At 34.5% G+C, this 27,763-nt stretch overlaps 2 protein-coding genes across 3 annotated transcripts in view; one reads left to right on the top strand and one right to left on the bottom strand.

Annotated features, from left to right (window-relative positions):
• CEP85L (centrosomal protein 85 like) overlaps positions 1-27,763 on the top strand; it is a 189,622-nt gene that overhangs the window by 57,651 nt on the left and 104,208 nt on the right. For both annotated transcript variants that reach the window (XM_044249937.1, XM_044249926.1), the window contains exon 3: positions 5,586-6,373. In XM_044249937.1, the coding sequence (XP_044105872.1) occupies positions 5,586-6,373 (788 nt within the window). The remainder of the gene's footprint in view (positions 1-5,585; positions 6,374-27,763) is intronic.
• On the bottom strand, positions 11,412-22,191 carry PLN (phospholamban). The gene is made up of 2 exons (XM_044249950.1): positions 22,109-22,191; positions 11,412-13,852 (listed from the first exon to the last, which is right to left on the bottom strand). Exon 2 carries the CDS (start codon positions 13,748-13,750, stop codon positions 13,592-13,594), a length of 159 nt encoding a protein of 52 aa, XP_044105885.1. The 5' UTR covers positions 13,751-13,852; positions 22,109-22,191; the 3' UTR covers positions 11,412-13,591.

A 27,763-nucleotide genomic window follows, 5' to 3' on the forward strand; every position in this document is an offset into this window, starting at 1 on the left:
TGAGCTGAATTCAAGAATTGGATGCTTAACCACTGAGCCATCCAGGCACCCCTAAGTAGGTACTTTTTTTTTTTTTTAAAGATTTCACTTATTTATTTGACAGACAGAGATCACAAGTAGGCAGAGAGGCAGGCAGAGAGAGAGAGAAGAGGAAGCAGTCTCCCCCACTGAGCAAAGAGTCCAATGCGGGGCTCGATCCCAGGACCCTGAGATCATGACCCAAGGTGAAGGCAGAGGCAGAGGCTTTAACCCACTAAGCCACCCAGGCACCCCAGTAGGTACATTTTAAATCAAAATATTTTGATGTGGGGTTATATAGCTTCCTGATTAATTTTTTAGTGTAAAACTTGTGATTTATTATTGTAATATAGGTCTGAAGGGTGTGGTCTTTTTAAAATTTATTTGCTTTTATTTAGGAAGGGTAGAACAGAGAGAGAGACTGTAATACAAGAAAAGATAGAATCAGTGTATTCATCTGTTGCCAGATAACAATAACATGACAGTGAAACAAAAGGTTGAGATTTTGTCAGAATTCAAAACATAATATCTTAAATATTCAGTTGTATTATCAGGTTACAGCAAAGTCCTCCTCTTATATTTTTCCTTTGCAATCCAAAATCTTTGAAACCATTAGCTGTACGGTGTTCTCTGTGAGTGCTATAGACCCTATCCTCTGGTTTTTAAAAGCACTACCCTTTGCTGGTTTCAGATTTCACTGTGGTAACTTAGATGTGGGCCAGATGCCATTGTAATAACTTGCATTTGGGATTTGTGGCTACAATTAGATAGGATAATGAAGCACATTAGGAGTTGCATTACATCTATCTCTAATTGCCTTTGTTTCATTAAGGCAAAAATAACATTCTTAAGGTGTTAATATTTTCTGGACTCATCTCTGAGATATAATGGTCCTTTTTCTAGATACCCATGCTATCAAATATTTAATTTTTCTTCCTTATTTCATGTTGTATGTGTATGTGTATGTATGTGCTTATTGTGTGAATAGACTAGGCTTTATTCCTTAGATTGCTCTATACTGAATTCTGAAAGTCACAGTAAACCAGTTTGTACATTAGAACTCAGATACTGGTGTTGGTTGAACTTGGGATATTTAAGCTTGAAAGCTTCAGAACTGGAATCAGACCTAGACAGAATGATGTTACAGTGAATAGAACAGAGAATCACTTACTCAGCAGTGATATTTCCTGGTCCCCTCTCTACTTTAACTGAATCAGGATCTCTCAGAGTAGGGCTCCAGATCCCAAGTAATTGTTTTTGTATGTTAACGTTTGAGAAATTCAGAAAAGTGACTTTTAGGCAATTCTGTTCTCAAAATATTATGTTCTTTGAATAGCATATGTCAATTCTTTTCATATTTGCAGGAGGAAATGCTAGTATCCTGTGGAATTGGTTTTTATCACCAATTATTGATTTTCCATGCAGTTGGGAAATAGATAGCAAAGGTAGACAGAAAAGTAGCACATTTATCATATATAAGTAGCAGCTAAAACTGGTGATCTGTGGTCTCAGAGGTTTCAGCTATAACATGGAAAGTGAGACAGTCACCTGATACATTATTCATACTTAAGTAACAGTGTTATTTGAGATATTTTAAACTCTTTGAGGTCACAAAACAAAACATCTTTGCAATAGTTTGACCAAATGGTAAGATTATGCTCCTTGAAAGGAAATTAGGACACTGTATAAAGGTTAAATATGAAAATACCTTTCTCCTTTTCTCCTCTTTTCCATGATGAGGAAACATGTACCTTTGTTTATTATGTTCCAGGTGTATTCTTCCAGATCGTTTCTCTGCTCATGAATGTAAATGTATTTACATATATTTGCTTATGTGCTTACATATTTTAAATATTGATATATACAAACAAATTGCCTTTCTTCTCTCAAAGGCTATAACAATTTAATTTCTCATCATTGTGGGATATTGTAGCCTTTAATAACTTATGAATAGGATAGGAAACACACTTTAACTATTAATGAATTTGAACATCTTTTTTTTTTTTTTTTTTTTTAAGATTTTATTTATTTATTTGTGAGAGAGTGAGCATGAGCATGAGCAGGAAGGAAGGGCAGAGGGAGATGGAGACCAGGTTTCCCACTGAGCAGGGAGCTTGACTCTGGGCTCTAGACCCCAGGATCATGACCTGAGCTGAAGGCAGACACTTCACTGACTGAGCCACCCACATGCTCTGAACATTTTTTTTTTTAATTTCTTTTTTTAAAATTAAAAAAAATTTTTTTTTTTGCATTTCTCTTGATTTGTTTTCTGATTTCCTTTGCTCATTTTTAAATTTGGTAGTTAGGTTTTGTTTCGTTTTTTAATTTATTGGAGTTCTTTGTATCCTATGGATACAAAATCTTTTGTCTGTTACATGACAGAGTAACATTTATTTATTAGCTTTTTTAATGGTGTAATGATAACTAAAATTTTTCTCTGTACTAGAAATTCTTATGAGTCCTTTATGTGTGTTTCTTCATTTAATCTTCACTCTTGTGCTGTCTGCTTTATGGACGAGGGGACTGTGAGGCAAGAAGGTTAAATAAATTGTTTGAACACATGGCACTAAGTGGTAGAACCAGGATTTGAATCTAAAAAGACTAATTTTAAAACTGTTATATTTAACCTTTACACTTTATCTTTACTCATCAAGTTTTTTAAATATAAAAAACTAAAAATTTCAAATTTTTATTTTTTTTAAGATTTTATTTATTTATTTGACAGAGAGAGAGAGATCACAAGTAGGCAGAGAGAGAGGGGAAAGCAGGCTCCCCGCTGAGCAGAGAGCCCGATGTGGGGCTCGATGACAGGACCCTGAGAGCTGATGGCAGAAGCTTAACCACTGAGCCACCCAGCTGCACCAATTTTTTTTTTAAGTTAAAGATCTTTAATGATTTTAATACAAATACTCCTTTAGCAATAGTAACACAGACATGTACAGATAAATATACACACACACACTTAACGTAGTTGGTAAATAGATATAGAACTATAATATATTAATACAGATATTTCATACACTTTTAGGGACATGTGTCCTGTTTCTATTTAGAACTGACCTTCAGTAGCATATTCCCTAATTTTTTTCTATTGATTTTCATAATAATCTGTTAATCTTCCTGTTGCCAATCATTTTGCTTTAATCTATCCTCAACACTGTTATTAGAATAATCATTTTAAGTATGGTTTTGATCATGTTACTCACTCCTTTGGAGACTTTCGGTATCACAGTTCTTGATGAATGAAGGCCAGGCTCTTTCCTTAATGGGACATTTGAAGACTTAATTAATTCTGTTTCGTCTTTACCTTTTATTAAGAATTACCTTGAGGAAATTTTTTCTGTTTAGAAAATTTAGTCTGTTCACTGTGATACAGTATCTAGTATACTAGGCTTTGAATCCTGTGGTTCAGGTTCAGATTTTCATGGCATCTTGTTCACATGCATATGTGAATGACATAATGCAAAGCACTGTCATTTCTTGAATTTCTATATGGTCTGACCTCAGCTGTGGTAGACTGGTTGGAAAGGAGGCGAGAGAATCAAGCATATGTTTTTGAAGCAAAGTTTTCATAGTCAACACGAGATTTTTCTCTCTTTAGATTGTGTATTGGGGCTGATGGAGATTGGGTGTGTAGAGCAGGACTAAAGTCCTGCCCCAGCCACCCTAGGGCACAGCCAGTTGTGCTAAGTATGGGCTTTTGCAATATCTGACTTTACTTGTTATATGATCTTGAGCAATATACTTAACTTTTATAAATGTTAACTTCCTCCTTTGAGCAACTTTTCTTGATACTATGTACAGCAGATAAATGGAATAATTTGTTTTTTTCTTTGGGAGTTGCATTCTTCTGGCTTCATCCTTGGTTCAGTTTGTGTTCTTAATCTGCAGAAGCTTAATGAGGAATTTATTTAAAGGTGTTTAGTACCTCATAGAATGAGGGGTGGGGTGGAAGGTTGGAGAACCAGGCTTAAAAACTTACAGGTAGTTTCCCCCAGTTCACCATTGAGAACCATCACTTCTCCAGCCCCACCAAGTACCAGTGCTGCCCAGTTGCTGCCACTCTGGGCCAGACCTTGATTGACTGCTGCTGGTACTGTCATTGTGGAAGGCTAATGCCTCTGCTGTTGTTTGTACCAGCCAGAAATAGTAGCTCCCTACAGAGCCATTTTCTTATGTGACTCACTTCCAAACTGAGATCTTGTGCAGGTATTTTCTGAATGTCTACACCGTACATAGTTGCAGAGTATGTTGGGAATCTGAGGTCTAAAATTAATTTTGGGAGATTAGATTTATAATGTGGGAATTACCCTGAGTATAAAAAGATTCTGCACAAGCTGATGAGAAGCTTGAGCATGATAAGTAAGTGTTGGCTATAGTACTTTTCTTGTGTTCTTCCATCTGTAATATTTTTTTCCTTCATTTCCAGGTGAATAAATTCTGTGCTGGAGTTTCATTGTTAGTCTATCTGGCTCTTTCTCATCCGAGTTTTCTTATGGCCTTTTCATCATTTCTTTTCACATTATTTTATTTCTTTAGGACAACATCAAAGCTCACAAGTAGTATTAAACGTACTCTAGTATGAACCAAACAGTATGGAAAAATATAGAATAACTTTGAAAATTGCCTTTCACCACTCACCTCTTCTCCCCTCACAATTTCAATTATTATCCCCCTTTAAAGTGTCCTCTGATAAAAATTTATAATCTTTAATTTTAATTTAACACATTTGATGATAATTTGTCACTTAATGGTGAGTTCATAGAAGAGAGAGGTCTTTTCTGTGGTTTGGGTTTCCATGGAGCCTACTAAAACTGTTACTGTGTGTAGAAGAATAATATGTAAAGACTTGACCTAAGGCAATAGCTGTGTTGTCATTTTGGAAGTGAAGGCTTACAACTTAGGGGTTTGGTGAATATGCAGAGAAAGGTAGCAATCTTAGTAGACTCCAGGAGTTATAGCTTGGGAAACATACCATTGAAGGTGCCATTTAAGGCATACTGGGAATGGAGAAACTACTCTGTGTCTGCAAGTATATTACTAGAGTGCTTTCTGATTATATTCCATTATTGCAGGATCTTCTTTACCCATATTTCTGATTTGAATTATAGAGTTTGGGGAGATGCTATAATGTTTGAATATGGCATAGGTTTCCACAGTTTAGGAAAGACTGTGAAAAATAACCATTTTCTAGAAGAGTTATTTCTGAGGCTTCAGTGCTAGATGATGAATAAGACTTCCCAGTGGGGAGATGGATTTTTTTTCTTTTGAAAAAGTAGCAATAATTATGTTAAATAGGGCGACTATAAACCTGTTTTTTAGTCGTTTGTCATCTGTAAGTAGATGGTAAGTGGACATATATTTCATTATATATTCATTTTTAGAAAATAACATTTGAAAATGTTTGGTTTGTTTCAGATAAACATAATAATAACTGCATTTTGATAAAGTGTCTCTGAAAAACTTGTGCTGGGAAACCATATTTAGATATTTGTTTTGGCATTTCACATTTAGCAAATTTTTTTCCCATAAATTATAACTAATTTGACATTCTTTTTTCTTTCCAGATCATTCAACTTCAAGTGGCACATTATCTTTTAAGCCTAGTCGATCATTGGTTACTCTTCCTACTGCCCATGTCATGCCGTCTAACTCTAGTGCTTCAGTTTCCAAACATAGGGAATCATTGACGAAAGATGGCTCAAAATGGAGTCCAAGCCTCATGCAAACATTGGGAAACCATAGTAGGGGAGAGCAGGACTCTTCACTAGACATGAAGGACTTCCGGCCTCTACGGAAATGGTCATCTTTATCCAAACTCACTGCCCCGGATAACTGCGGCCAGGGTAGCATTGTACATGCTGATGAGTCAAGGAGTGGTTTGGAAAAGACAGGGAGAGCCAAGGTTTTATCGTCTCAACTAAGAACAATTGGGCCTAGCTGCTTACATGATAGTATGGAGATGCTTAAGCTAGAGGACAAGGAAATAAATAAAAAACGATCATCAACTCTGGACTGCAAATATAAATTCGAGAGCTGTAGCAAAGAGGACTTTAGAGCTTCTTCCTCCACTCTTAGGAGACCAACCTTAGACATGACATACAGTGCCTTACCTGAAAGCAAGCCCATTATGACAAGTGCAGAGGCCTTTGAACCTCCGAAATATTTAATGCTAGGTCAACAGGCAGTAGGTGGAGTTCCCATTCAGCCTTCTGTGAGGACACAGATGTGGCTTACGGAGCAGTTGCGGACAAACCCTTTGGAAAGTAGAACTACAGAGGACTCTTACAGTTTAGCTCCTTGGCAACAGCAGCAAATTGAAGAATTTCGACAAGAAAATGAAACACCAGTGCAGGTAAGGCTCAAAATCTAGTGTGTGCTTCCCTCCAGTGGTTGTTATGAGTATAGTAAGTAGCACACTTGCAGTAAGCATAGAATACTGTCTGTCCATTGGTGCAGATTGTTTTGCTTTTCCTTTTTCAACTTACTAAGCATAAATGGTATAAACTCCCAAAGTACTGTTTTGATAAACAAAAGTTTAAAAATATTTGAGGCTGATTAAAATGAAAAACTTAAAATCTTGTACCTAACTTGGTCTTTACTTTCCTTCTCATTTGTTAAGTGAGCATAAAAATGAACAAAGCAACACATTTTCAATTTAAATGTGAAAGAGACAAAGGAACTGGCTTGGTATAGTAGAACATAAACTTGGGAGTATGAAGTCTTGGATTTTGTCTCTATCAGATTCAGAACCTGGATGATTTTTCCATCTGAGCCTCAGTTTCTTTTTCTGTTCTTCTATTTTTTTTTTAATCTGAATAATTGACATGTAACGTTGCATTAGTTTCAGATCTACAACATAATGACTTGATATATGTATGTTTTGTGAAGTGATCACCACAATGAGTCTTAAGTCTGGTCTGGTTAATGTCCATCAGCATATATGGTTTCAATTTTTTTTTCCTCGTGATAACTTGTAAAATTATCTCTTAGCAACTTTCAAATATATGGTAGTGTATTATTAACTAGAATTATCATGGTGTACAGTAAGTACGTCCTTATGACTTGAAGTTTTTTATCTTTTGACTTCCTTCACCCATTTTGTCCACCCCACCCTGGTTCTGGTGAACACCCATTAGTTCTCTGTGATTTTTTTTCTTTCTTTCTTTCTTTTTTTTTAAGATTCTACATATAAATGTGATGATACAGTATTTTTCTTTGATTTCTTTCACTTATCAAAATGCCCTCAAGGTATATTCATGTTGTCACAAATGGCAAAATTTCATTTTGTTACAACTGAATAATAATCCATTGTATATATACCACATTTTCTTTGTTCATTCATTCATCAGTGGGCACTTAGCTTGCTTTCATGTCCTATCGTAAATAGTGCTCCGAAGAACATAGGAGTGCATATATCCTTTTGGGTTAGTGTTTTCGTTTCTTTCGGTTAAGTACCCAGAAGGGGAATTGCTAGATCATATGGTAGCACTATTTTTAATTTTTTGAGGAACCCTTCATACTGTTTTCCATAGTGGCTGCACCAATTTACATTCCCACAAAGAGTGCACAGGTTTGTCTTTTCTCCACATCCTTGCTAATACTTGTAATCTCTTGTCTTTTTGATCATGACTATTCTAACAGGTGTGAGGTGATAGCTTATTGTGGTTTTGATCTGTATTTCCCTGATAGTGATGTTGGGAACCTTTTCATGGGTCTATTGGCTAGCTGCATGTCTTCTCATTTCTTCATCTGTGAAATGAGAAGGTGGAACTAAAGCCATTTTTAAAGTTTTGGTGGTGCTTGATACATATTTAGGTTTATAAGCAAAAAAAAAAAAAAAGATTAAGTTGGGTATCAGGATTTATTAATCAGGGGGCACCTGGGTGGCTTAGTCAGTTGAGCATCTGCCTTTGCCTCAGGTCATGATCTCTCGGGGTCTTGGGATCAAGCCCCACATTGGGATCCCTGCTCAGTGGGGAGCCTGCTTCTCCCTCTCCCTCTCCCTCTGCCTGCCACTACCCTTGTTTGTGTGTACTCTTCCTTTCTCAAATAAATAAAATCTTTTAAAAAAAATTCATTAATCAGTTTGAGGAAAGCATTTTATAAAATATTACATATAAATAAAAATGGCATGTATCCCCTAAAGTAACATGTAAATATGTACATTTCTTGATGTGGAGATTTTTTTTTCCAGAGTAATTTCCACAGCTCATTTTACCTGGGAAAGCAATTACCTGTAGAACTTTTCTTATAAATCTTATCATCCGTTTTTATTACAAGAATTTTCTGAAACTAATTAATTCTATCAGAAATTATAAAATTTCCCTTAGAGAAAACATTTAAAATTACTGTTCATTACTGCTACTAATAAAAAATAGTAAAGATTAAAGGAATATAGCCTATGAAAGGGTAAGGAGATCACTTATCTAGAAACCTTGCAAATCTGAGTTCCAAAACATTTACAGGTGAATCCTGAACACATCCCATGTACCTTCTGTATTCTTGTTTTGGGCACAGTACTGAACAATCTTGATTATATATAAAAACCACATAACCAAAAGGAAGCATTATTATGATGTTTGAAATACAAATCAGAGAAGAGTAATTTAACCAGATTTGTGATTTATCAGTTCAAGTGATTGAAAGATAGGAAACCTAATTTTTATAATTTAAAAAAAATCTTTTTTTAAAAAAAGATTTTATTTATTTATTTGAGAGAGAGCATAGAGGGAGAATGGAAGGGAGAAGCAGACTCCCTGCTGAGTAGGCATCCCAATGTAGGACTCGATCCCAGGACTCTGGTATCATGCCCTGAGCCAAAGGCAGATGCCTAAACGACTGAGCCACCTGGGCTCTCCAGAAACCCAATTTTTAAAATGCTATAGTATTTTAGTTCTCAAATGCTCTGTGATTATATGAGAACAGGGATCAGGCAGTTATTTCTCCAGCTGGTATTTTTGCACAGAATTGTAGTTGTCCATGGGGTGCTGAGTAATAATATTCCAACCTGAAGGTGTGATAGAAAGATAACTGAGCAGATTGGATGAATTTAGGGGAGTGAGTACTAATTTACTTCTTTTACTCTACTTGGAAAACCCTCTGCTTTGGAGTTTTTCCCAACCTTGAAGCTATGCAAAGAGGATAAGAAGCTTGGAGGTGCACTGTAGAGCCAAACTTACATTTAAATCTTCTGCCTAATACATGGTAGAGGAAGAAGGCTACTAGAGGACAACATTTGCACACAGCCTGGCATGTCCTGCTTTTTGATGAACTGTATTTGGATTTGGAAGGGTCTCTTCGTTGTGCTCCTAAGTGTTGTAGTATAGAGATGAAAGCAGGTAAAGAAAACTGAAGACAGTTCAGTTGCCATGTTTAAATGATCACTTCTCGGGACGCCTGGGTGGCTCAGTTGGTTAAGCAGCTGCCTTCGGCTCAGGTCATGATCCCAGCGTCCTGGGATCGAGTCCCACATCGGGCTCCTTACTCGTCAGGGAGCCTGCTTCTCCCTCTGCCTCTGCCTGCCTCTCTGTCTGCCTGTGCTCGCTCTCTCTCTCCCTCTCTCTCTGAAAAATAAATAAATAAAATCTTAAAAAAAAAAAATGATCACTTCTCTTCTCATTCCCTTCTTGGACTATTACAGAAAACAGTTCTTAAATACCTTCTCCTTGGATCCTCCAAGTGCTGTCTTTATTATAAAAGTTCTTATGTTAGTTGTTTCTTAAAAGACCTTTTAAAGAATTGACTTCCTTTTTGTCTAATTTTTACATAAAGGAAAGAGCCATAGTAAGGATCAGACCATCTGATAAATTGTGAGAACGTGTATGATTTTCAGGCACAACTCCTAAACTCTCACCATGAAAGAAACCTCTCTCTTTACAACCAAGGAAAGGAATTTGGCAGAGTCATAATCTAACACCACCATAGATTTATACAGAACCTAGTAGCTCTCAAGAGTGTTTATCTCATTTGATTTGCACAGTTTCTTTTCTCCCTCCAAAGGTTAATATTGTAATGTGGAAGCTTGTCTCTTAGGAATAATCATTGAGTCAGCTTCACAGTCACATGCTTATGCCGATTCCCATGATTTCCTACTAACTCAGCTAGAATGCAGTAGAGTAGTACTCTGAAACATTTTCCTTTGTAAATGAAGAGAGGCATCTATGCCTTTAGGTGGTTAGAATATAGACCTCCATGTGCAAACTTCTTTGGGTCTTTTCTTTGTTCTGTGTCACCCCTCTCCCACCTTCCCCAAAACCTCTCTGACCCTACAGCAGAAGAGAAAGACCACCAAAGTCTTCCCTTCTCTTTGGAAAGAATGTATCCCTTACCATTTCCTTCTTTTATTTCTTTTCTGGAGGATGGGAGAATGGGGGAAGGGCATGGAAGGTGTATACCTCTACACACAGCAGTATCCATTGGATTCTTTTAAGCTCACGGTGCATCTTTTCAGGCAGAAGTGAAGAAATGGTCTGTTTTTTGAGGAAGTTGGTTATCTTCTTTTCTCTTACATTCCCTAGGATGTTTCTAAGTTCTGCAATCATTTTTTAAAGAGAGGAAGATAAAATTTTGTACCCCACTTAAATCATGATGAGACTTGGTCAGCCAAAATACTGACACCTAGTGATTTCAGCATATTTTGCTGAAAACTTTACATAAATCCAGAATGTAAATAAAAATTTGATAAAATGACTTAAATGACTTGGTTTTTGTTTAACATTAAAAAATGAAAAAGTTTTATTTTTAACATGAGAGTGTTTTATGTATTCTGTTGCATACTCTGAAAAGAAATAGTTTTCCTGTTTTTTCTTATTTTTGTCCTTTTTTTTTTTTACTGTTTAAGATCTAACTGTGCACTGAAAGCTGTGAACCCTATGACACTCTAGATAGGATGTGACAGTATGACACTTTAACTTTGTAGTTAAAAAGCATTTTGTATATATGCTTTAATAAATTAGTAATATGTTTGACTTTTTTAATCTTTCAACTTTTCTAATAGTATTGGCTTGTAATTTTATACATCAGAAGAGCAAATTAAAAAAAAAAAACTTACTGGTTTCTCACTTTGCCAGAAGATTAAAAAATAATTATTGAGGAGAAATAAAATCTAAAGAGTAGAAAATTCATTATTTTATGTAGGTCTGCCCTCTTGTGTCTATATGAGGAAATCTTGATTTTACTTTGAGAAAAGTCACTCACTGAAAAAAATCTACAAAACCAAAACTGCTTATATTGATTGTTTTATGGCCATATCAATCATGAGTTGTATTAAAAAGCAATTTCACTGAGTTCAAGAAGGTTCTTTTTGATATACGTGATTTGCATTAAATAAATATTTTGAAACAACTACTATATAAAGGGCAACGTTAAACATTTAGAAATTAGTTCATTTGTAGTATCCTGTAAGTTAAGGTTAAACTTTATTCTATAATAGAAAGAACATTTGGTATTTAAAAATTTTAAATACATTGTTTTATTATATCTTACTCTTTACATATAATGATAAACAGAATAAATAATTTCCATTTAAAGAATAGGTCTTTTTTGTTCTACTTTATAATCTGAGTTACAATATACTTTAATCCTCAAGAAAAAGGTTTTTAATTTCTCTTAAAGTCAGAAAGAAAAACAAAAAACTTATTTCTATTTTACTTAGGGAAATACTCCATAACTTCACATTTTCTAGTTTGATGTTGATATTGTAATAATGAACAATACAATGAAAGGAACAGAATTTAGCATTTCAGGTTTTCACATATTAACATTAGTGCAGCTAATTATAGAACTTGGTTATTTTTTTACAAGTAATTATACCAGTGATGTGAATGTATTGCTTATTATTTATAAGCCGCCTAGTTGATAGTAGGGATCTCCAGCCCATAGAAGAGGCTTTGCTGATATCTCCCCGTCAGTATGAGATCCTTTTTCGTCTGTTCCTCAAAAATCAGTGAATCAAAACTGCCCCCCCATCTCTAGTACTTGTTAGGTTCCAAGAAAAAATTTATAACAGTGTCTTCTTGACTAACCTGTTAGTTGCACTTGTATTATAAATCAAGGTCAGTACTGACTTCTCAAATTCGTTTAGTAACCACATTTTAGCAAATCATACAGTAAATTATGTGTTCTCTACTCTTTTAGTATTGCTATATTTGTAATATGTCTTGAAGTTAAAATTACTAGATTATGCAGTATAGGTATAAACTACTTTAGGCCTAATTCTAAACTGAATCAAGTTAAATTAACAAATTAATGAATGTATTTTCCAGTACCAAGTTTTACTTCTGTTATGAGTTGGAGGGTATTTTTAAGTGATCAGAGAGGAAATTGAACGTGTATCCAGCAAAAAAAAAAAAAAAAATTGTAGATTAATATTGCTGGGTTTATAATTTAGCATGGTAGAATGGCCTACCAAGTAGGTATTGACCATTTGGTTGACAGGTTAAGGAAAATAGTTCTATTCAGTTATGAACTATAGGACAAAAAGGTCATGTCAAAACATGATCAAAGAATTAATTTTGGGGAACCCAAAATTTTATTTCTTTTAATGCTTGAAATAATGTATTTTCCTTTTATTCTTTTTTAAAATTCTTCTTCTTGCCTATATTGAGGCTGAGCTTAAGAATAGAAGACAATCTATAAAATCATCCTATAGTCTTAAGATTTCATAATTTCAGAGACATAGTGTGATTAAGTTACATACTTAGATGATCAACTACAGTGCCTGAAGTTAGGTTAGACTCTCTTTTATTAGTGTATTAGTAATTATGGCTAATCATACTGTCATCTGTTAAGGTAACCAATAGTTCTTGTCTGCTGATAATAATGTACTACAGAGAACGGATTTATGGTTTGTCTTCATATACTAGAATTCTGTAATTCTTTGAAAAAGTTGGTTAAGAGAAATTTTATTTATGTTAGAGTATGGCTCTACTTTTCCTACTTGGTTCTTATAAACTTTAAAAAATGTTAGTGTAGTACAGAGAAAGAATAATACAATTTCTATTTTATAATGTAGGTTATGCAAGTTACTACAAAGAGTTCTGAAGATAATAAGATAACAGATGTGAGAAATCAGTAGACTATTTCAAATGATGACTCTTCATTTGAATGACTATTTTGGTACTTGGTGAAGACCTGAAAAATATTTAATAAACATCACGGAGGCTTTTACAGTACAATATAAATTATATTTACCCCCAAGAGTGACGCTAATGCTTTATAAGTGAAATGAACTGGTTAGTAGTGCAATTTCAAAACTAAACCTACTTCATCCTCAGAGAAGATGTGGGATAGAAACTTACAAGCTCTTTAAGTTTCTGAATTCAACAGTTACATTATGCACACTTACAGTCATTTTGAATTTTTGAAAATAAAAGCTCTTTTCATGTTTACACGATCCCACGGGTGAATACATTTGCTAAAAATTTGTTTTGTCCTGAATCTTGACCTTTTCAAAAGAAATTCTTCTACTTAGGAAGTGGTCTGTTATGTAGTACTTTTTCCCCTTCTTCATGGGATGACAGATTTTAAGCTGATGGTAACAAGTTGCATCATTGGAGATTGCAGCAGAACTTCAGAGAAGCATCACAATGATGCAGATCAACAAGAGACATATTAAAATGAGACAGAAATTTATAAATAGGTTCTGAAGATTTTGGCGTGCTTGTTGAGGCATTTCAATGGTTGAAGCTCTTCTTATAGCAGAGCGAGTGAGGTATTGGACTTTCTCCATGACCCCAGGAAAGCAGGAAGTCTCGGGTTTTAAATGGTGAAGAGAAAGGTAAAAGGCTGGCAGCCAAATAGGAGCTCCGTCACTCTTCTTCTTTTGGGTAGCCTGGAATGTAAAAATAGCGAATGGATTAGGATCATGTGTGTAACTTATTCTCTGAACAGGTAAAGACACAATTTCATATTAATTCATCTTCCTCAATATTTGTGTTTATGACATCAAATATATAGTCTTTTTTGGTGAGGGTCACCATGATGTCTTTTTTGTCTTATATTTGGAGTAAAGACTTTGGACTTAAGTAAGAACTTAAGTCTTTGCTTCCTTCTCTCAAAATGACTAGAAGTATAGTTTGGTTTAGGGTGCAACTCATTTCAGACAATTTCCTTGAGTGAAAGTTTTCACATATAGTTTCATAAAGACTATTTCTCTGTGAGCATAACTGTTGTGAATATTAGTGTATTAATAACATCAGAGAAAATCTCTTAAAAACAAATGCATGTAAGGAATTACTTTGCAGATGTTGATTTTAGTCCAAAATAAAAGTTAAATGGGAAGTATTATAGCAGAACTATAGATTCACATGTTTGTCATCCCTTTTTATGAATTTGTAGCTTTGTAGAATATGCTATTTTGAGTAACATTTTAACAAGATTGGATATTAAGTACTGAAGACTCTCAGGCTCAGAAAGCCTAGTAATAAAATTATCATCTCGGGGCACCTCAGTGGCATAGGTGGTTCAGCATCCGGCTCTTGGTTTTGGCTCAGGTCGTGATCCTCAGGGTCATGAGATCCAGCACTCCCATCACACTCCACGCTCAGCATGGAGTCTGCTTAAGTTTCTCTTTTCCTCTGTTCCTCCCCTCTGCATGCATGCACACATGCTCTTTTTCTCCCTCTTCCTAAAATAAATAAATCTTTAAAAAAATTATCATTATCTTACTGTGTACCACAGACAGTCCTTGTTTAGAAATGACCTGTACTCAAGAATGGTGGTTTTCACTTGCTTTCTTTCAGAGTTTCCATAAGGTATTCTGTCTAATTAATTAGTTGTGGTAAGTAATAAGTGAAACAAAAATAAAACAGTTCTTTATTATAGAAAAATTAGAGGTTATAAATTATCTGTAAATTAAGCATCTACAGATAATCGTTACTAAGATGGGGATATTTTGTTGTCAGTTATGATATTTCTTTATAAATTTTGAAATAGAAATTAGAGTGGAATTTTTTTAAAAAAGCCTGTAATTTAACTGCTGTTAACATTTGTTGATATATCATTGTTGATCAAGATATTACCACCTATCCCAGTATCCAGATTTCATTCTTTCCCTAATCTCTCCACATTCCACGAAAGCCTAGATAAAGCGGTCAGCTCTATTGAGAGAGGCTGGTGCTGGAGAGAGCAGAGAGGAGAACTGAAAGAATGGGAGAGGGAAGATGTATTTCAGGCATGATCAGTGAGAACTAGGAATTTAGGTTTACAAAGAAAGCATATGGTAAATTGTTGTTAGATTCTGTAGTTTCAGTACCTCAGTTTGGCTCTATTAGCTTTGAATTATATACTAGATTGCGCTTTCATTTGGCTGGAGACTCTGACCTCCTTCTATTATTGGTCTATAGTGAGGAGATCCAAACAGCTAACTTAACATCAAACTTCATTCTCTTAAAGAGTTGGTAAAACCTGTGTTTCCCTAACATATATATATCTGTAACATATATTCTTCATTGTCCAACACAAGGGCTGTTAACACCCCTACTACTTGGTAGATGGTATCTTAAGTGTGTTTTTAAATTTAATTTAATTACTTTTGTTTGAATTCCTCAGATAAAATACTGTAGAATAAAGCCTTTTTTATTTTCTCATTTAAGAAAATGCATGCTTTAAGTTTTTTTCTGCTATTGGTTAAATGTGGGGAAGATCCCCATTATTCATTCTTCTATGTATTTGACTAGTTCATGTGAGAATGTATAACAGAATAGTTAAGAAAGCAATAAGAACTAGCATTGGTCATTCCTATTAGAACTTACAATTTTATGAAGTTTCATGTCTTAAATGGTCTCTAAGCTCTGATTTTAAAAATTACTTCGAGAAAAAACTTGGAAAAGGAGGAAGCTGGCTAGTTGTTCATCATGAAGCATATATGCAAGAGTCATTCCCTACCCCAACACTTTGATGAGTGGGACTTCAGTCACATGAAACATGTCACCTTTCCATAAATACTTCATTGCCTTTTTTGATTCTGTCTTTTGCACATGTTGTTCTGGCTGAGCCTGGAATGTCTACCCTCTACTCCCCCACCCCCCCGCCCCCACTCTACCTTTGATTCTTTGCCAGGCAAACTTCAGTTGATCCTTAAGGCCCAGTTTAGATATCACTTCCTAATGAAACTTTCCATTACTCATTAAGGTAGAATTGGTTATCTCCTCTGGTTTTCATTAGGGCTTTAGTGTTACCTATATCAGGAGAGCTATCTGGCTGTGCTCTAATTTTGATTCACATGTCCCCAGGTAGACTTGTAGATCATGAGTATAAGAAACTCTGCATGTTTATTTTGTATTCTGGTATGCAGTGCATAGTTGGTACTATTTGAGTAACAAATAGTACAACTATTTGAGTGAAGCTGAATGAGGGATTCTTATGATTTAATTTAATAGTTTTAGGAAATTGTTAATGATCAAAAGTAGTGCTGGGACTAACAGATTAACCAGTTAGAATAACAGAATTTGGTAGTTAAACACAGATTATAATCTCCAGTATTCTTCTCAAGTCTCTGTCACAGAAGAGAGAAATGAAGTTTAGAGGATTACAGCTTAGATAAATTGTTAGTATTAACATTAACCTGAAGGAAGCTTTGTACAGGTGGGTATTTGGTGAAATATGAGGAGGTATGCCCTAGGGAGATGAACTCTCTACTGATGAAGGTATGATGAATACATTTAAAGATGAGTTCCTCCATTCTTTAGAGGCAAGCTGTAAATAGGGTAATATTTGATGAAAATCCTCAAAAGTAATTTCACTTGATACTCATTTTATCTGATGATAATAGAGCATTCTTATAGGATAATCGTAAATGGATTATATTGGGAGAACTTGTACCTGGCACCAGCAATAATGGAGATGGAAATTAGTCCTACCTCCCCTTTTATTTATTTATTTTTTTTAAAAGATTTTATTTATTTATTTGACAGAGAGAGAGATCACAAGTTGGCAGAGAGTCAGGCAGAGAGAGGGGGGAAGCAGCTCCCCGCCGAACAGAGAGCCCAATGCGGGCTCAATCCTAGGACCCTGAGATCATGACATGAGCTGAAGGCAGCTGCTTAATCCACTGAGCCACCCAGGCGCCCCCTACCTCTCCCTTTAAAGGAAATTATATAGATTAGTTGTATGGGACAGGAGCAGTAAGGACACTTGAAAATTTAATTCATCACCCAGGCTATAGAATCAGAATATTGAAAAATATAAAAGATCCTTTGATAGGGATCTGGTTGTAGAAATGCCATATTCCTGTCTCTTGAGTTACATGTAAGAGGCAGAAAAGTACCCACACAGTATTTTGTATACTGTGGGATCTATGATTATTTTCATTTTTGGAGGAATGGGAAGAATACTATTCTTTGTAGGATTTATAAAGTCTTTTGTTATCCACTTTTCCTCATTTGCTCAAAAAAAGTGAAATTGGGAAGTATTAAGATGCTATTCTGTTTTTTGAAATGGAGGAACAAAACAAACAAACCACAGGGAACTCTTAATCTTCCAACTAAGTACCATCGTAGGCAACATTTTGGGTGAAAGGTACTATATCAGCTTCTGCAAGGACCCTCACTTTGTAGTGAGTCCTATTTCTTAATGTAATATTGGATGCAGTCTTGTGCAAAACAAACCTCAGTCTCAGTGGACTTTGGAAAACTTGTGGTGGTCTGCCTTATGACTTGCTAGGAAACAGACAATTTAACAGTGCAGTATATGGTGAGCAGCAATCCTCACCTATAATTTACGTACTTTCAGTCCTTTGCATAATTTTCTGAACTTCCAATTTTGGCGAGTACTTTCTCTCTGAAACCTTAAATTCCTGAGATTCTTTATGGAATTCAGAATTTTGCTTTTTTTATTTTTGGCTGTTTACTTCTTTTAGTAAATGGAGGCATATTTTCCTAGTAAACTCAAGTATTACACATCTAACACTGCGGTCCTACAGATACTTTTTAGAGTTCTTTTTCCACTTAATTGGTTCAGAAGATTAGAATTCTCTATAGGTTTGAGTGTACAGGACCTCTCTATATTAAGATTATTTTGGGGTTTTGTTTTTTCTTACTATTCACTGTCATTTTCACAGATATCTGGAGATACCTGGAAATGATTATATATGCATGTTTTGTGACTTGTTGAATCAAGTCAGGGCAGTTCATCATAGATTTATTATCCATCTGTTGGATGCAGAAGTTCAATTTGGTAGAATAGTTTTCCTTTTGAGATTATCTAATATAAAACTTGGATGTTCTATTTGAGGTTACTTTGTGGCATCAACATTCCAGAACTTTGTTGGTCTGCACTGGCTATTTGAAAGAAGCTTCAGGCTGCTTCTGCCCGGTTATGAAAAGAATTGTGTAAACATAAAAGTCACTATGTTCTCAACCCCTAAATTGACTTCATAATGAAATGTTTTCCTTGCTGTAAAGCTCTGCCTTGCGGAAAATTCATTAAACAATAGCATGGAGAGATTTTCTCTTTGAAATTGTCACATTGCTGTTGCTGTTTTGTCTGTAGACTTGTCTTCACTATCTGTTTATTATTTTAAAATTAATTTATTCACAATTAAAGTATTCTTTTTAACCCTTTAGTAGTTGAGACTTCAGATTCTTCTTTTGGGGGAAAAGGTGTGGGAAGGGAGTGCAGAAGGAAAGTTTTAAGGAAAAATGAATGCTAGTTCTTTAAACCCCCACTAATATAAGTGAAACGGTTTTTTTTTTTTTGGAAAGACCTGAAGGTGGAGTACATTTTAAAATTCACTAGAGGTCCTCAGTTGACTGTGATTATACTGGGGTGGAGCTGTAGGCCCAGGCTTCATTTTACTGTGTTTATTTGGTAATATATGCTTTAGAATTAATGTAGGGTAAGAACATCGAAGTACAATTTCTAGAAATGTTCAAAAGACTGCGTATTATCTGTTTTAGGTAATTGTAATTTAGAAAGGTTATTTCCTTGATTTTTAACCTTTAGGTTTCTTCTATTGCTATGCTGATCAGCACCGTTAATTCTGTTTAGATGAAAATCATTTTCATAGCATAAATAACAAAGCAAGATATCTCTGTTGGAGCACTGTAAAATAAATGGGGTAGAATATTTTAAATGGTAGAATGTGAGCAGGTCAGAAATGAAATTGAGGTAAGGATTTAATATTGGAACTGGAATAAAATGCAAAAGTGTGTCGTTTTGTGAAAAGTTTTGAAAAATTAACCTAGATTTTAGGCATCAGGGCTAAATAGATCAAAGGCATCAATATTTAAGGAATGAAACAAATTAAAGGAAACATTGATTGTGGTATGTTCTATCGTTTTTTTTTTTTTTAAAGCCTGTGAGTTATTTTGAGTTTTGCCTTCCATTGTTTATTGTTTAATAACAAGGATATCTGTAACTTTCTTATATCCCTGTCTTTAAAAGTGATCAGGAGAATATTATATAGGTTATTAAGGACATAATGCCCCATGTGTAAATTAGCTTTCAAAGAAATGCAGTGGTTTTGAATTTAAATGAAATTTGTGTCCTCTGACTTTGCATTTAGGGTACCCTTAACAGTATTTGAGGACTTTAGTTTATTTTGCTTTGCCAGCGTCATGATATATTTTTAAGCCATGCTGATCACTGGATGTGATGTGCCTGTGGTTTAGAGTTCTAAAATTTTGGCTCCAACCAAGGCACCACCATTTCTTAGCTATGTGATCTTGCAGTTCATATTTTTGCATCTGTTTCCTAATGTAAAATAGAGATGCAATATCACACATATATCAGTACATTTAGAAGATTGTTCAGAAATAAAGAAGGAAGTTTTGATTGACTATTTCTAGGATTGGTAATAAACATAGTCTAACTTAGAGACTTAATCTAATATTTACATTTAATTTTTACTTAAAAGTTAATATATTTCATAGTCTAATACATTACATAATCTTTTACACAGCACATTTACTACATTAAAATTTATTTTAAAGATTTATTTATTTATTTGACAGAGAGAGAGAGAGACACAGTGAGAGAGGGAACACAAGCAGAGGGAATGGGAGAGAGAGAAGCAGATTTCCCACCGAGCAGGGAGCCTAATGAGGGGCTTGATCTCAGGACTCTAGGATCATGACCTGAGCTGAAGGCAGATGCTTAATAACTGAGCCACCCAGGTGCCCCTAAATTTTTTTTCTTTTATACAAATTTTGTTTATACAACTATTCTGTCTCCAATTAATTAGATTAAGAAATAATACATAAAAATATGAACCAAATCATTTTTTTCTGGAATATTATTTTCCTTAATGTCCACTAAAATGCTTTTAAAATAGTTCTAATATTTGAGTTTCAGGAAATGATAATGACTGACTTCCCATAGTAAAGCAAGTACTTTAGCTCTTTCACATGTTTTTAAATAACCAGTTTTTCATAACATTCTTCATATTTCTTCCTTTTATTTCATTCGATACTTTTTTTTACACTTAATTTTTAAGCCCCCTGTCTTTGTAAACAAAGACAACACTTAAATGTCACCTTATGATAGAGATAAACTAGTTGGGACATAATGTCTGGCAGTAGGGCATTTATGTTTGGAAATTTGAACAGCTGTCACTGTAACTGTAATTTTTATTAGCTTGTATACGTGATTTATCTCAGGATAACTTTAACAACAGAATTTGTGCTCTTTCTGGAAATTCTCAATTTTTTGGAGCAATATGTGATGTAGTAAAATTCTGGTACCATAAAAGAATTCACGAATATCCCATTTGAAGCGTGAGAATGTAATTTGTTAGATATTTGTGTAAAAATTTGTAAATAAGTAAACAAACACCTGCACCAAGAGACCTTTATATGATACCAAAGGAAAAACATTTTATGAATGTAAAGATATTGAGAGGCAGTTACAGTGCCTCAGTGGTAGGCAAAAATTAGAAATGTTTTTGCATGTCTTTAGGAAAGCTGCTTGTGGAATTATAAAGTTCTTTTTGAAAAAAAGCAATAGAGTTAATATTTGTCATAGGAACTTAGAATTCCAGAGATAAATTTTATTTTGACATACATATGAAAGTTTCCTTTATGTCCTGACTGATAGAGATTTAAGAATGAAGACACATTTCATATATTAAACTGAGGATTGTAACATCAAGAGTAAGTGGAATTCAAACAGAAGTCATAAAATTTATTGTATCATCATTTCTGGGCATTTAAAAAAATTTCCTTCTTTCTCATCACCCCTGTCTAAATGCAGGAAAGGATAATGAAAAACCAGGGAGGGTGGTGACTTGATAACAGTATATTCATTAATAGGCAGAATAAACATTTTTACCAAATTCACTCAAATGAGATATTTAGGAATGTTGTACCAAAATAAGATCTCTTTAAAATTGCCAAATTGGTATTCTCTAACTTTACAAAGAATTTTACGTGTTTTTGATGGGTGTTTTAAAAATTTCCAAGCTTGTTATTTATGATATGGTATTGGATTTCATATAAGTAACAGAATTTATTAAATCTTGGAATTCTTTTTAGAAGTGTTTTTTTAAAAGTTGAGTGGAGTTTATAGAGGGAAAAAGTCCCCAAAAGGATTTTGAGAGTAGTTTGTCTTATATTTTAAAAAATTCTATTAAGTATTTACTGTAAAGAATCATAATTAGATATTGGAATAGTAATGCCAGCACTGTGCATGTTGTACAATCACACGACTGCTGATAATTTCATAGATGTAACTGGAAGCCCAGTCCTACTCTGTTTCTCAGCACAGTTACAGATAATGAGATGAAGCCACTGTTTTTGCTTGAAGAAATGAAATCTCCATTACCACCAAATATGGTAACATAATTGAAAGATATTTTAATTGGCAGAAATTCACTTTTGAAAAGCAAAATAAAAAAGTTAAATTCAAATGACAAACCAATAACCAAGGTTAAAGATGATGCAACCCTTATTATTTCAAAGTTAAGTCTTATTCTTATAGTCCCCGTAGAGATATGCATTTATTTAGAAATTAAAGTTTTTGTCATATCAAACATTTTATTGTTTAACCTGGAATTGAAATTTACAAAACATGATTTAACTCTTGAAAAAGTTCAGTAATTCTAAATTATAGAAAACAAGAATTGCCAAAATCAGTGAACTCTTTTTCTTACCTTGGCTGTTGTGATGATTACAGTATGGAGTATTGTGAAGTTGTATGAAGTCTTATCGGTGTTTAGTTGGAAAGTTTTCTGACTCTGTTACCGGACTTATGGGAACAATTGAAGTAGGTGTAGGAGAAAAAGTGCTCTAGGGTGGACTTATGATGTCACACAAGAATTCTGAAGTTATGATTGGCTAGTCATAGTCTTATCACAACCAAACTTTTTTAGAATGTCATTTATCTTACTTTAAGTATGGAAAGGTCATTAACACTTTGTGCCACATTTTTTGCTTGTAATTTTCAAAAGTATATGGAAGATAAATGAGAAAAAAAAAGTGTGAGTGGCAGAAAGCTCCCTTTAAAGATTCATTAATCTTCAGGCTTAGAAATAATTGTGTACTGATGGTGATAATGTTGAAGAACTAAAATAGGTATATAGGAATTTTAATGAGCAAGAATATTACTGGCGTAAGTCAAACAACTTTTTTGGTGCCATTGCTGCTGTTGCTTTAATACTACAGTTTCATAAGGTTAGCTCCTAACAGTACAGTAACTAAACATTTTCACAGAATCATGTTTAATACCTTTGACTGTCTCATTTTCTCTTTTCTTCATACCACTGTGTATATGGAGAAGGAGTGTGTGTGGGAAAACCAGGCTACTAACTGATTTCAGTTTAAAAAAATTAGCTTTATCATATAAAGTAAGAACCAATACATGTATTTAATTAGTTTGTGGTTTCTTCGGGTAGAACTTTTAACAATATTTTTATGAACAATAATCTTCATGTTTAAACTGATACATATTACCCCAAGAAAAGTTGCAATTCACGAATTTCAGTATTTAAGATTTTTTAACAGCTGCAATAAACTATCATAAAAATCTTAACTAAAATTTTAGTAAGTGGAGGCAGTATCAAGAGTAACTTTATAGTAAAAATGAAATAATCACAGATTCTTAATCAGTGGCATTCTAAATGTTAATGATGCTTTCTTGAAAAAAGGTGTGCCTTTTGTTAGACATTTAAGGTGTGTAATATTTCTAAAAGGATTGTCTCATTTAATGCAGCAATTGTTTTCCTTAAAATTACTATACAGATGAAATTTGAGTAAGTGGAAAGGTATTTGAACTTCCTAGAACAATCTGTCTTTGAGATTAGAACTGGAGAAAGAATTCTTTGGAAAAGGTGTAGGCATTATTTTCCTATTTTCTCTGATTTTTTGTTTATACTATATATTTACCTCAGTCACCACCCCTACAAATTCTAATATTTAACTCTCTTCTGTAATTTTGGAGGAGGTATTTGCTATTTTATTTTATTTTTTTATGTTTATACTAGAGTGAGCTCCGCCTGCTTCCCTTTCTTATGGGTAACTAAAATGTGGTGCAGCAGCTGCTTATGTGTCCTTAAATGGAGATGGTTTTGGCTTCTTCCAAAGAAAGATAAAATCCTTCTCTAGAGCAAATCTCTTGTTATTTAAAGAATCAGCTAAAACTAACAAAAAAACATTTCAAAAGACCCTCTGTGAACATTTCTAAGTGAAAATTTACAACTTAAAAATAAAACCTCAAATTAAAGAAACTACGTGAGTAATGTTTGACACTTGGCTCAAAGTGCTACAAGCATTTTTTCTTTCAATCCTTAAGTAATAAATACCTCTTATTATTATTATCAATTGCCAATGATGATTGAAATAGAAGCCTTGGCTGGAAATACAAGCCTCTAAAGTGGTTTATGGTGGGTTGTGAAAGATGGCACAGCTGCTGAGCAACACACTGAGGATTCAACTCTGGACCTCCTGCCTTATCTGTGGGATGGGCTTGTTGTGAGAGCTTAATGAGATAAAGTATGGGTCCGGACCATTAGAGATCCTGCATTGGAGTGTCCATTTAGTGTTGGTATAGTCGACCCTTGAGCATGGCAGGTAGGGGTGCCAATACCCCTTCCCACGTGGTTGAAAATCCACGGATAGCTTTTGACTCCTCAAAAACTACTAATAGCCTGCTGTTAACCAGAAGCCTTATCCATCATATAAACAGAACACATATTTTGTATATGTATTATAAATTGTATTCTTAACAATAAGGTAAACTAGAGAAGAAAAAATGTTAAGAAAACCGTAAGGAAAATACATTTATAGTACTATGCATATATTTATTTATAAAAATCCACATACAGGTGGATTTATGGATTTGGGTTTATATCCAAACCCATGTTGTTCAAGGGTCATCTGTGCTTATTTTCTCTTTTCTTTAGAAGAGGCCCTTTTTTCTTTTCTTTCTTTCTGTTTTTTAAAAAGATTTTATTAAAAGAAAGGAAAAAAAGGATTTTATTTGTTTTTTTTTTTTGTTTTTGTTTTTTTTTTTTTTTGAGAGAGAGCGAGCATGAACAGGGGGAGAGGGAAAAGCAGACTCTCAGCTAAGCAGGGAATCTGACGTGGGGTTCGATCCCAGAACCCTAGAATCATGACCTAAACCGAAGGCAGATGCTTAACTGACTGAACTACCCAGGCAACCCCCAGAAGATGATTATTAACCTGCAGTCTATGGGTAGAGTTGAGTAGTCTTGAACTTGGATAGGAAAAAACAAATTACATCTTTCTATTTACTAAACTCTAAATAAAGATTTAGCATATCTTCAGTTTTGACTGTAGACTATAAACTGTGGAAGTGTTAGCAATACATTTGACTGTCAGTATAGCAGTCTCAGGTAATTTCATATTTGTTTGCAGCTAGCTTAAAATACTGTTTATATCCATCATGGAAATTACCATAATTAGGCCTGCCTGAAAATACTCTTATTTAATGCATTAATAAAGAAGCACAGATATTACACTGCAAATTTGCTTTTTAAAAGTAATTTTTCAGTGTAAGTCATTTCCTTTCTAATCTCATGCATCTTATTTATATTTTAAAGAATGTTTTAGTACAGTCCTAGATGTACAGAATTATCGCAAATATAGTATAGAGAGTTCCTGTATACCCCACACCTGTTTTCCTTGTCGGTAGCATTGTACATTAGTTAGGGTATGTTTGTCAAAATAGTTGCATCATTGTTGCTACATTATTAACTAAAGCCCATATACTTGTTGTTGAGTTTTCCTCAGTTTTCTCTAGTGTCCTTTTTCTTTTCTGGGATCCTATTCAGGATATACTAGATTACGTTTACCAGACATGTCTCCTCTGGTCCCCTTTATTTTGACAATTTCTGAGACTTTAATTTTTTTTGAGAGACCTTGACCATTTTAAAGAGTATTGGTCAGATATTTTGTGGAATGTTCCCCAGTTGTGATTTGCCAGATGTTTCAGTCATGGTCAGACTGTCAGAGAGGTAAAGTACCTTCATTACATATCAAGAGTACGTATGGTCAACATGACTTATCACTGCTGCTAACCTCAATCACCTGGCTGAAGGGTAGGGGCGTCATCATTTTCCACTGTGAACTTACTTTCCCCCTTCCTTACCATGTTCCAGAAGAAAGCAGTTGTGCACAGCCCACACTTATGCTATACTATCTTAAGAGTGGAGTGTCTATACAAATTGTTTGGAATCCTGTGTATTTTATACATATACAAACATTCTGAGAATGGATCAGTAGGCTTCACCAGTCTGCCATATGGCACAAAAAAGGTAAGAATTCCTGTGTTAGAGGATGTTTCTATAGTTGTATGGACAGCCCTTTCTGAAAGAGGGGGACCAAGTTTTCAAACAAGCTAAAATCCAGACCTCTAGCTTTGTCTCTTATCACATTCCTTTGTATCCTGTACTCTGGCCCTCTTCAGCTGCCTGTGACCCTCTGAACAGGCTATCTCATTCTATTTTAAGCCTCCCTCCCCCTTACAAACAGCAAAGTGCTGTTTCAGTTTACGTCTGTGCAGCCCTCCCTGCCTTGTACCATTTTTGCATGTTTCTCTATTATTTGTCTGTTTTTATTGTGTTTATTAGTAGTATCTGCTTAGACTAGACTACAGGCTCCTTAGAGCTGATCAAGTAACTCATATTTATACCACTATTTACTTTCTTTGGTACTATTTCCTAGTATAGAACCTGACTCATTATAACTCTTAAGTATTGATTGAATGAATGATTGGACAAGTGAATAAAAAGGGAACCCGGGAAGATTGCAAGATGGTAGTGAATGAGTGATCCTGAAGAAGAAAATGTTAATGATAATTAAAAAATTCTTCTCAATTTCAAAGTTCATGGAGGGCAAGGGAGGAGGAGAAGGATGTGAATGATTGAGACACTTGGGATAAGAGTAGAATAACAGAAAATAATTTTTCTTCTTATTTAAATTTGTTGAAAATGGGGTGCCTGGGTGGCTCAGTTGGTTAAGTGTCTACCTTTTGCTCAGGTCATGATCCCTGGCGTCCTGGGATCCAGCCCTGCGTTGGGCTCCCTGCTCAGCTGGGAGACTGCTTCTCCCTTTCTGTCTTCTTTGCCTCCCTTTCCCTCTTCTCTGCCACTCCCCCTCTTTGTGATATCTCACTTTCACTCTCAAATACGTAAATAAAATCTTAAAAAAAAAAATTGTTAAAAATACATTTGGAGGTAAGAGCTGAGGAAAGTCACACCATAAGCTCATGCTTTCCGAATTGAGCCTTTTAAAAATTAAACTTTTTTCTCTACTATTTGGATTCATAACAATCTCTGGTACTTCATATCCACTGAATATTGTATGGCCTGTTTTATATATGTAGTTACTTAACTTTTACTCTAATAATAGTTATTTTTTTGATTCTAGTTATAAGCACCTTTAGGATTACCCCCTAAAACAAAACACAGGGTGTTGATAATTATTTATATCTTACCACATGATCCTGCCATGTTTCCCATCTTTTCCCCACCCAAGCAAATAATTATTCTAAATCTTGGGTTCATTTTCTTGCATTTGTTTTTATATAATTTTGTGACATTTTTAATGTGCCCATTAAAAGTTTTCTTTATTTTAGTTAACTTTTTGTAAAGGAAATCATGATATATGTCATCTTTTGCACAGAGTATTTAAATTGAAACTTGTAGAATGCTGTGTTAGAGGCAAATAAAGGTTTTAATTTTTAATTTTAATAAAAATTTAGTTTAAGTGGTGATGAAATTAAAGCAAAATATAATACAGTACAAAAATAATACCATAATATGCACACTTTGAATAAGTTTTTGTGATACATACCACATTTCAAAGATAGGGAGCCTTTTTAGGTTTTTAGACCTGCTAGACAGACAGGAGAAAGATTTTGCCCAATTCTTGAGGATACTTTTCTATTAAAAGTTTGAGAATTTTAAAACTACCTGTAGAAGGATTAATTGAGAACACATCTAAGAAGGAATAAAAAGGATGGGAATAGTAGGGCTAGACTGAAGGGGTGAGGAAGTACCTAAGGCAGTAGAAAAGGGAATAGGCATTATCTAGTAGGAAAAAAAGACCAATTCTGAAGGAAACTGCAAACCTTATGGTTATTTGGGGGAGGTAGATTCACTTTTCAAATTGACTTGCCAGATACTTGGAGGCTCAGACATTTTATTTTTTCCTAAATGTCTGAACTCTTGATGGACTCTCTTGAGTCCTTATTAAATTTCCCAGTTTGTGATGGGGAGGAGTTTGGTATCAGTAGGGGCCAGTTAGTTAAGCTAAGGGTTCACATAGGTTTGCACAATTTTTGAAAA

This window comes from Neovison vison, chromosome 1 (assembly GCF_020171115.1).
Source record: "Neovison vison isolate M4711 chromosome 1, ASM_NN_V1, whole genome shotgun sequence".
Classification (NCBI taxonomy): Eukaryota; Metazoa; Chordata; class Mammalia; order Carnivora; family Mustelidae; genus Neogale; species Neogale vison.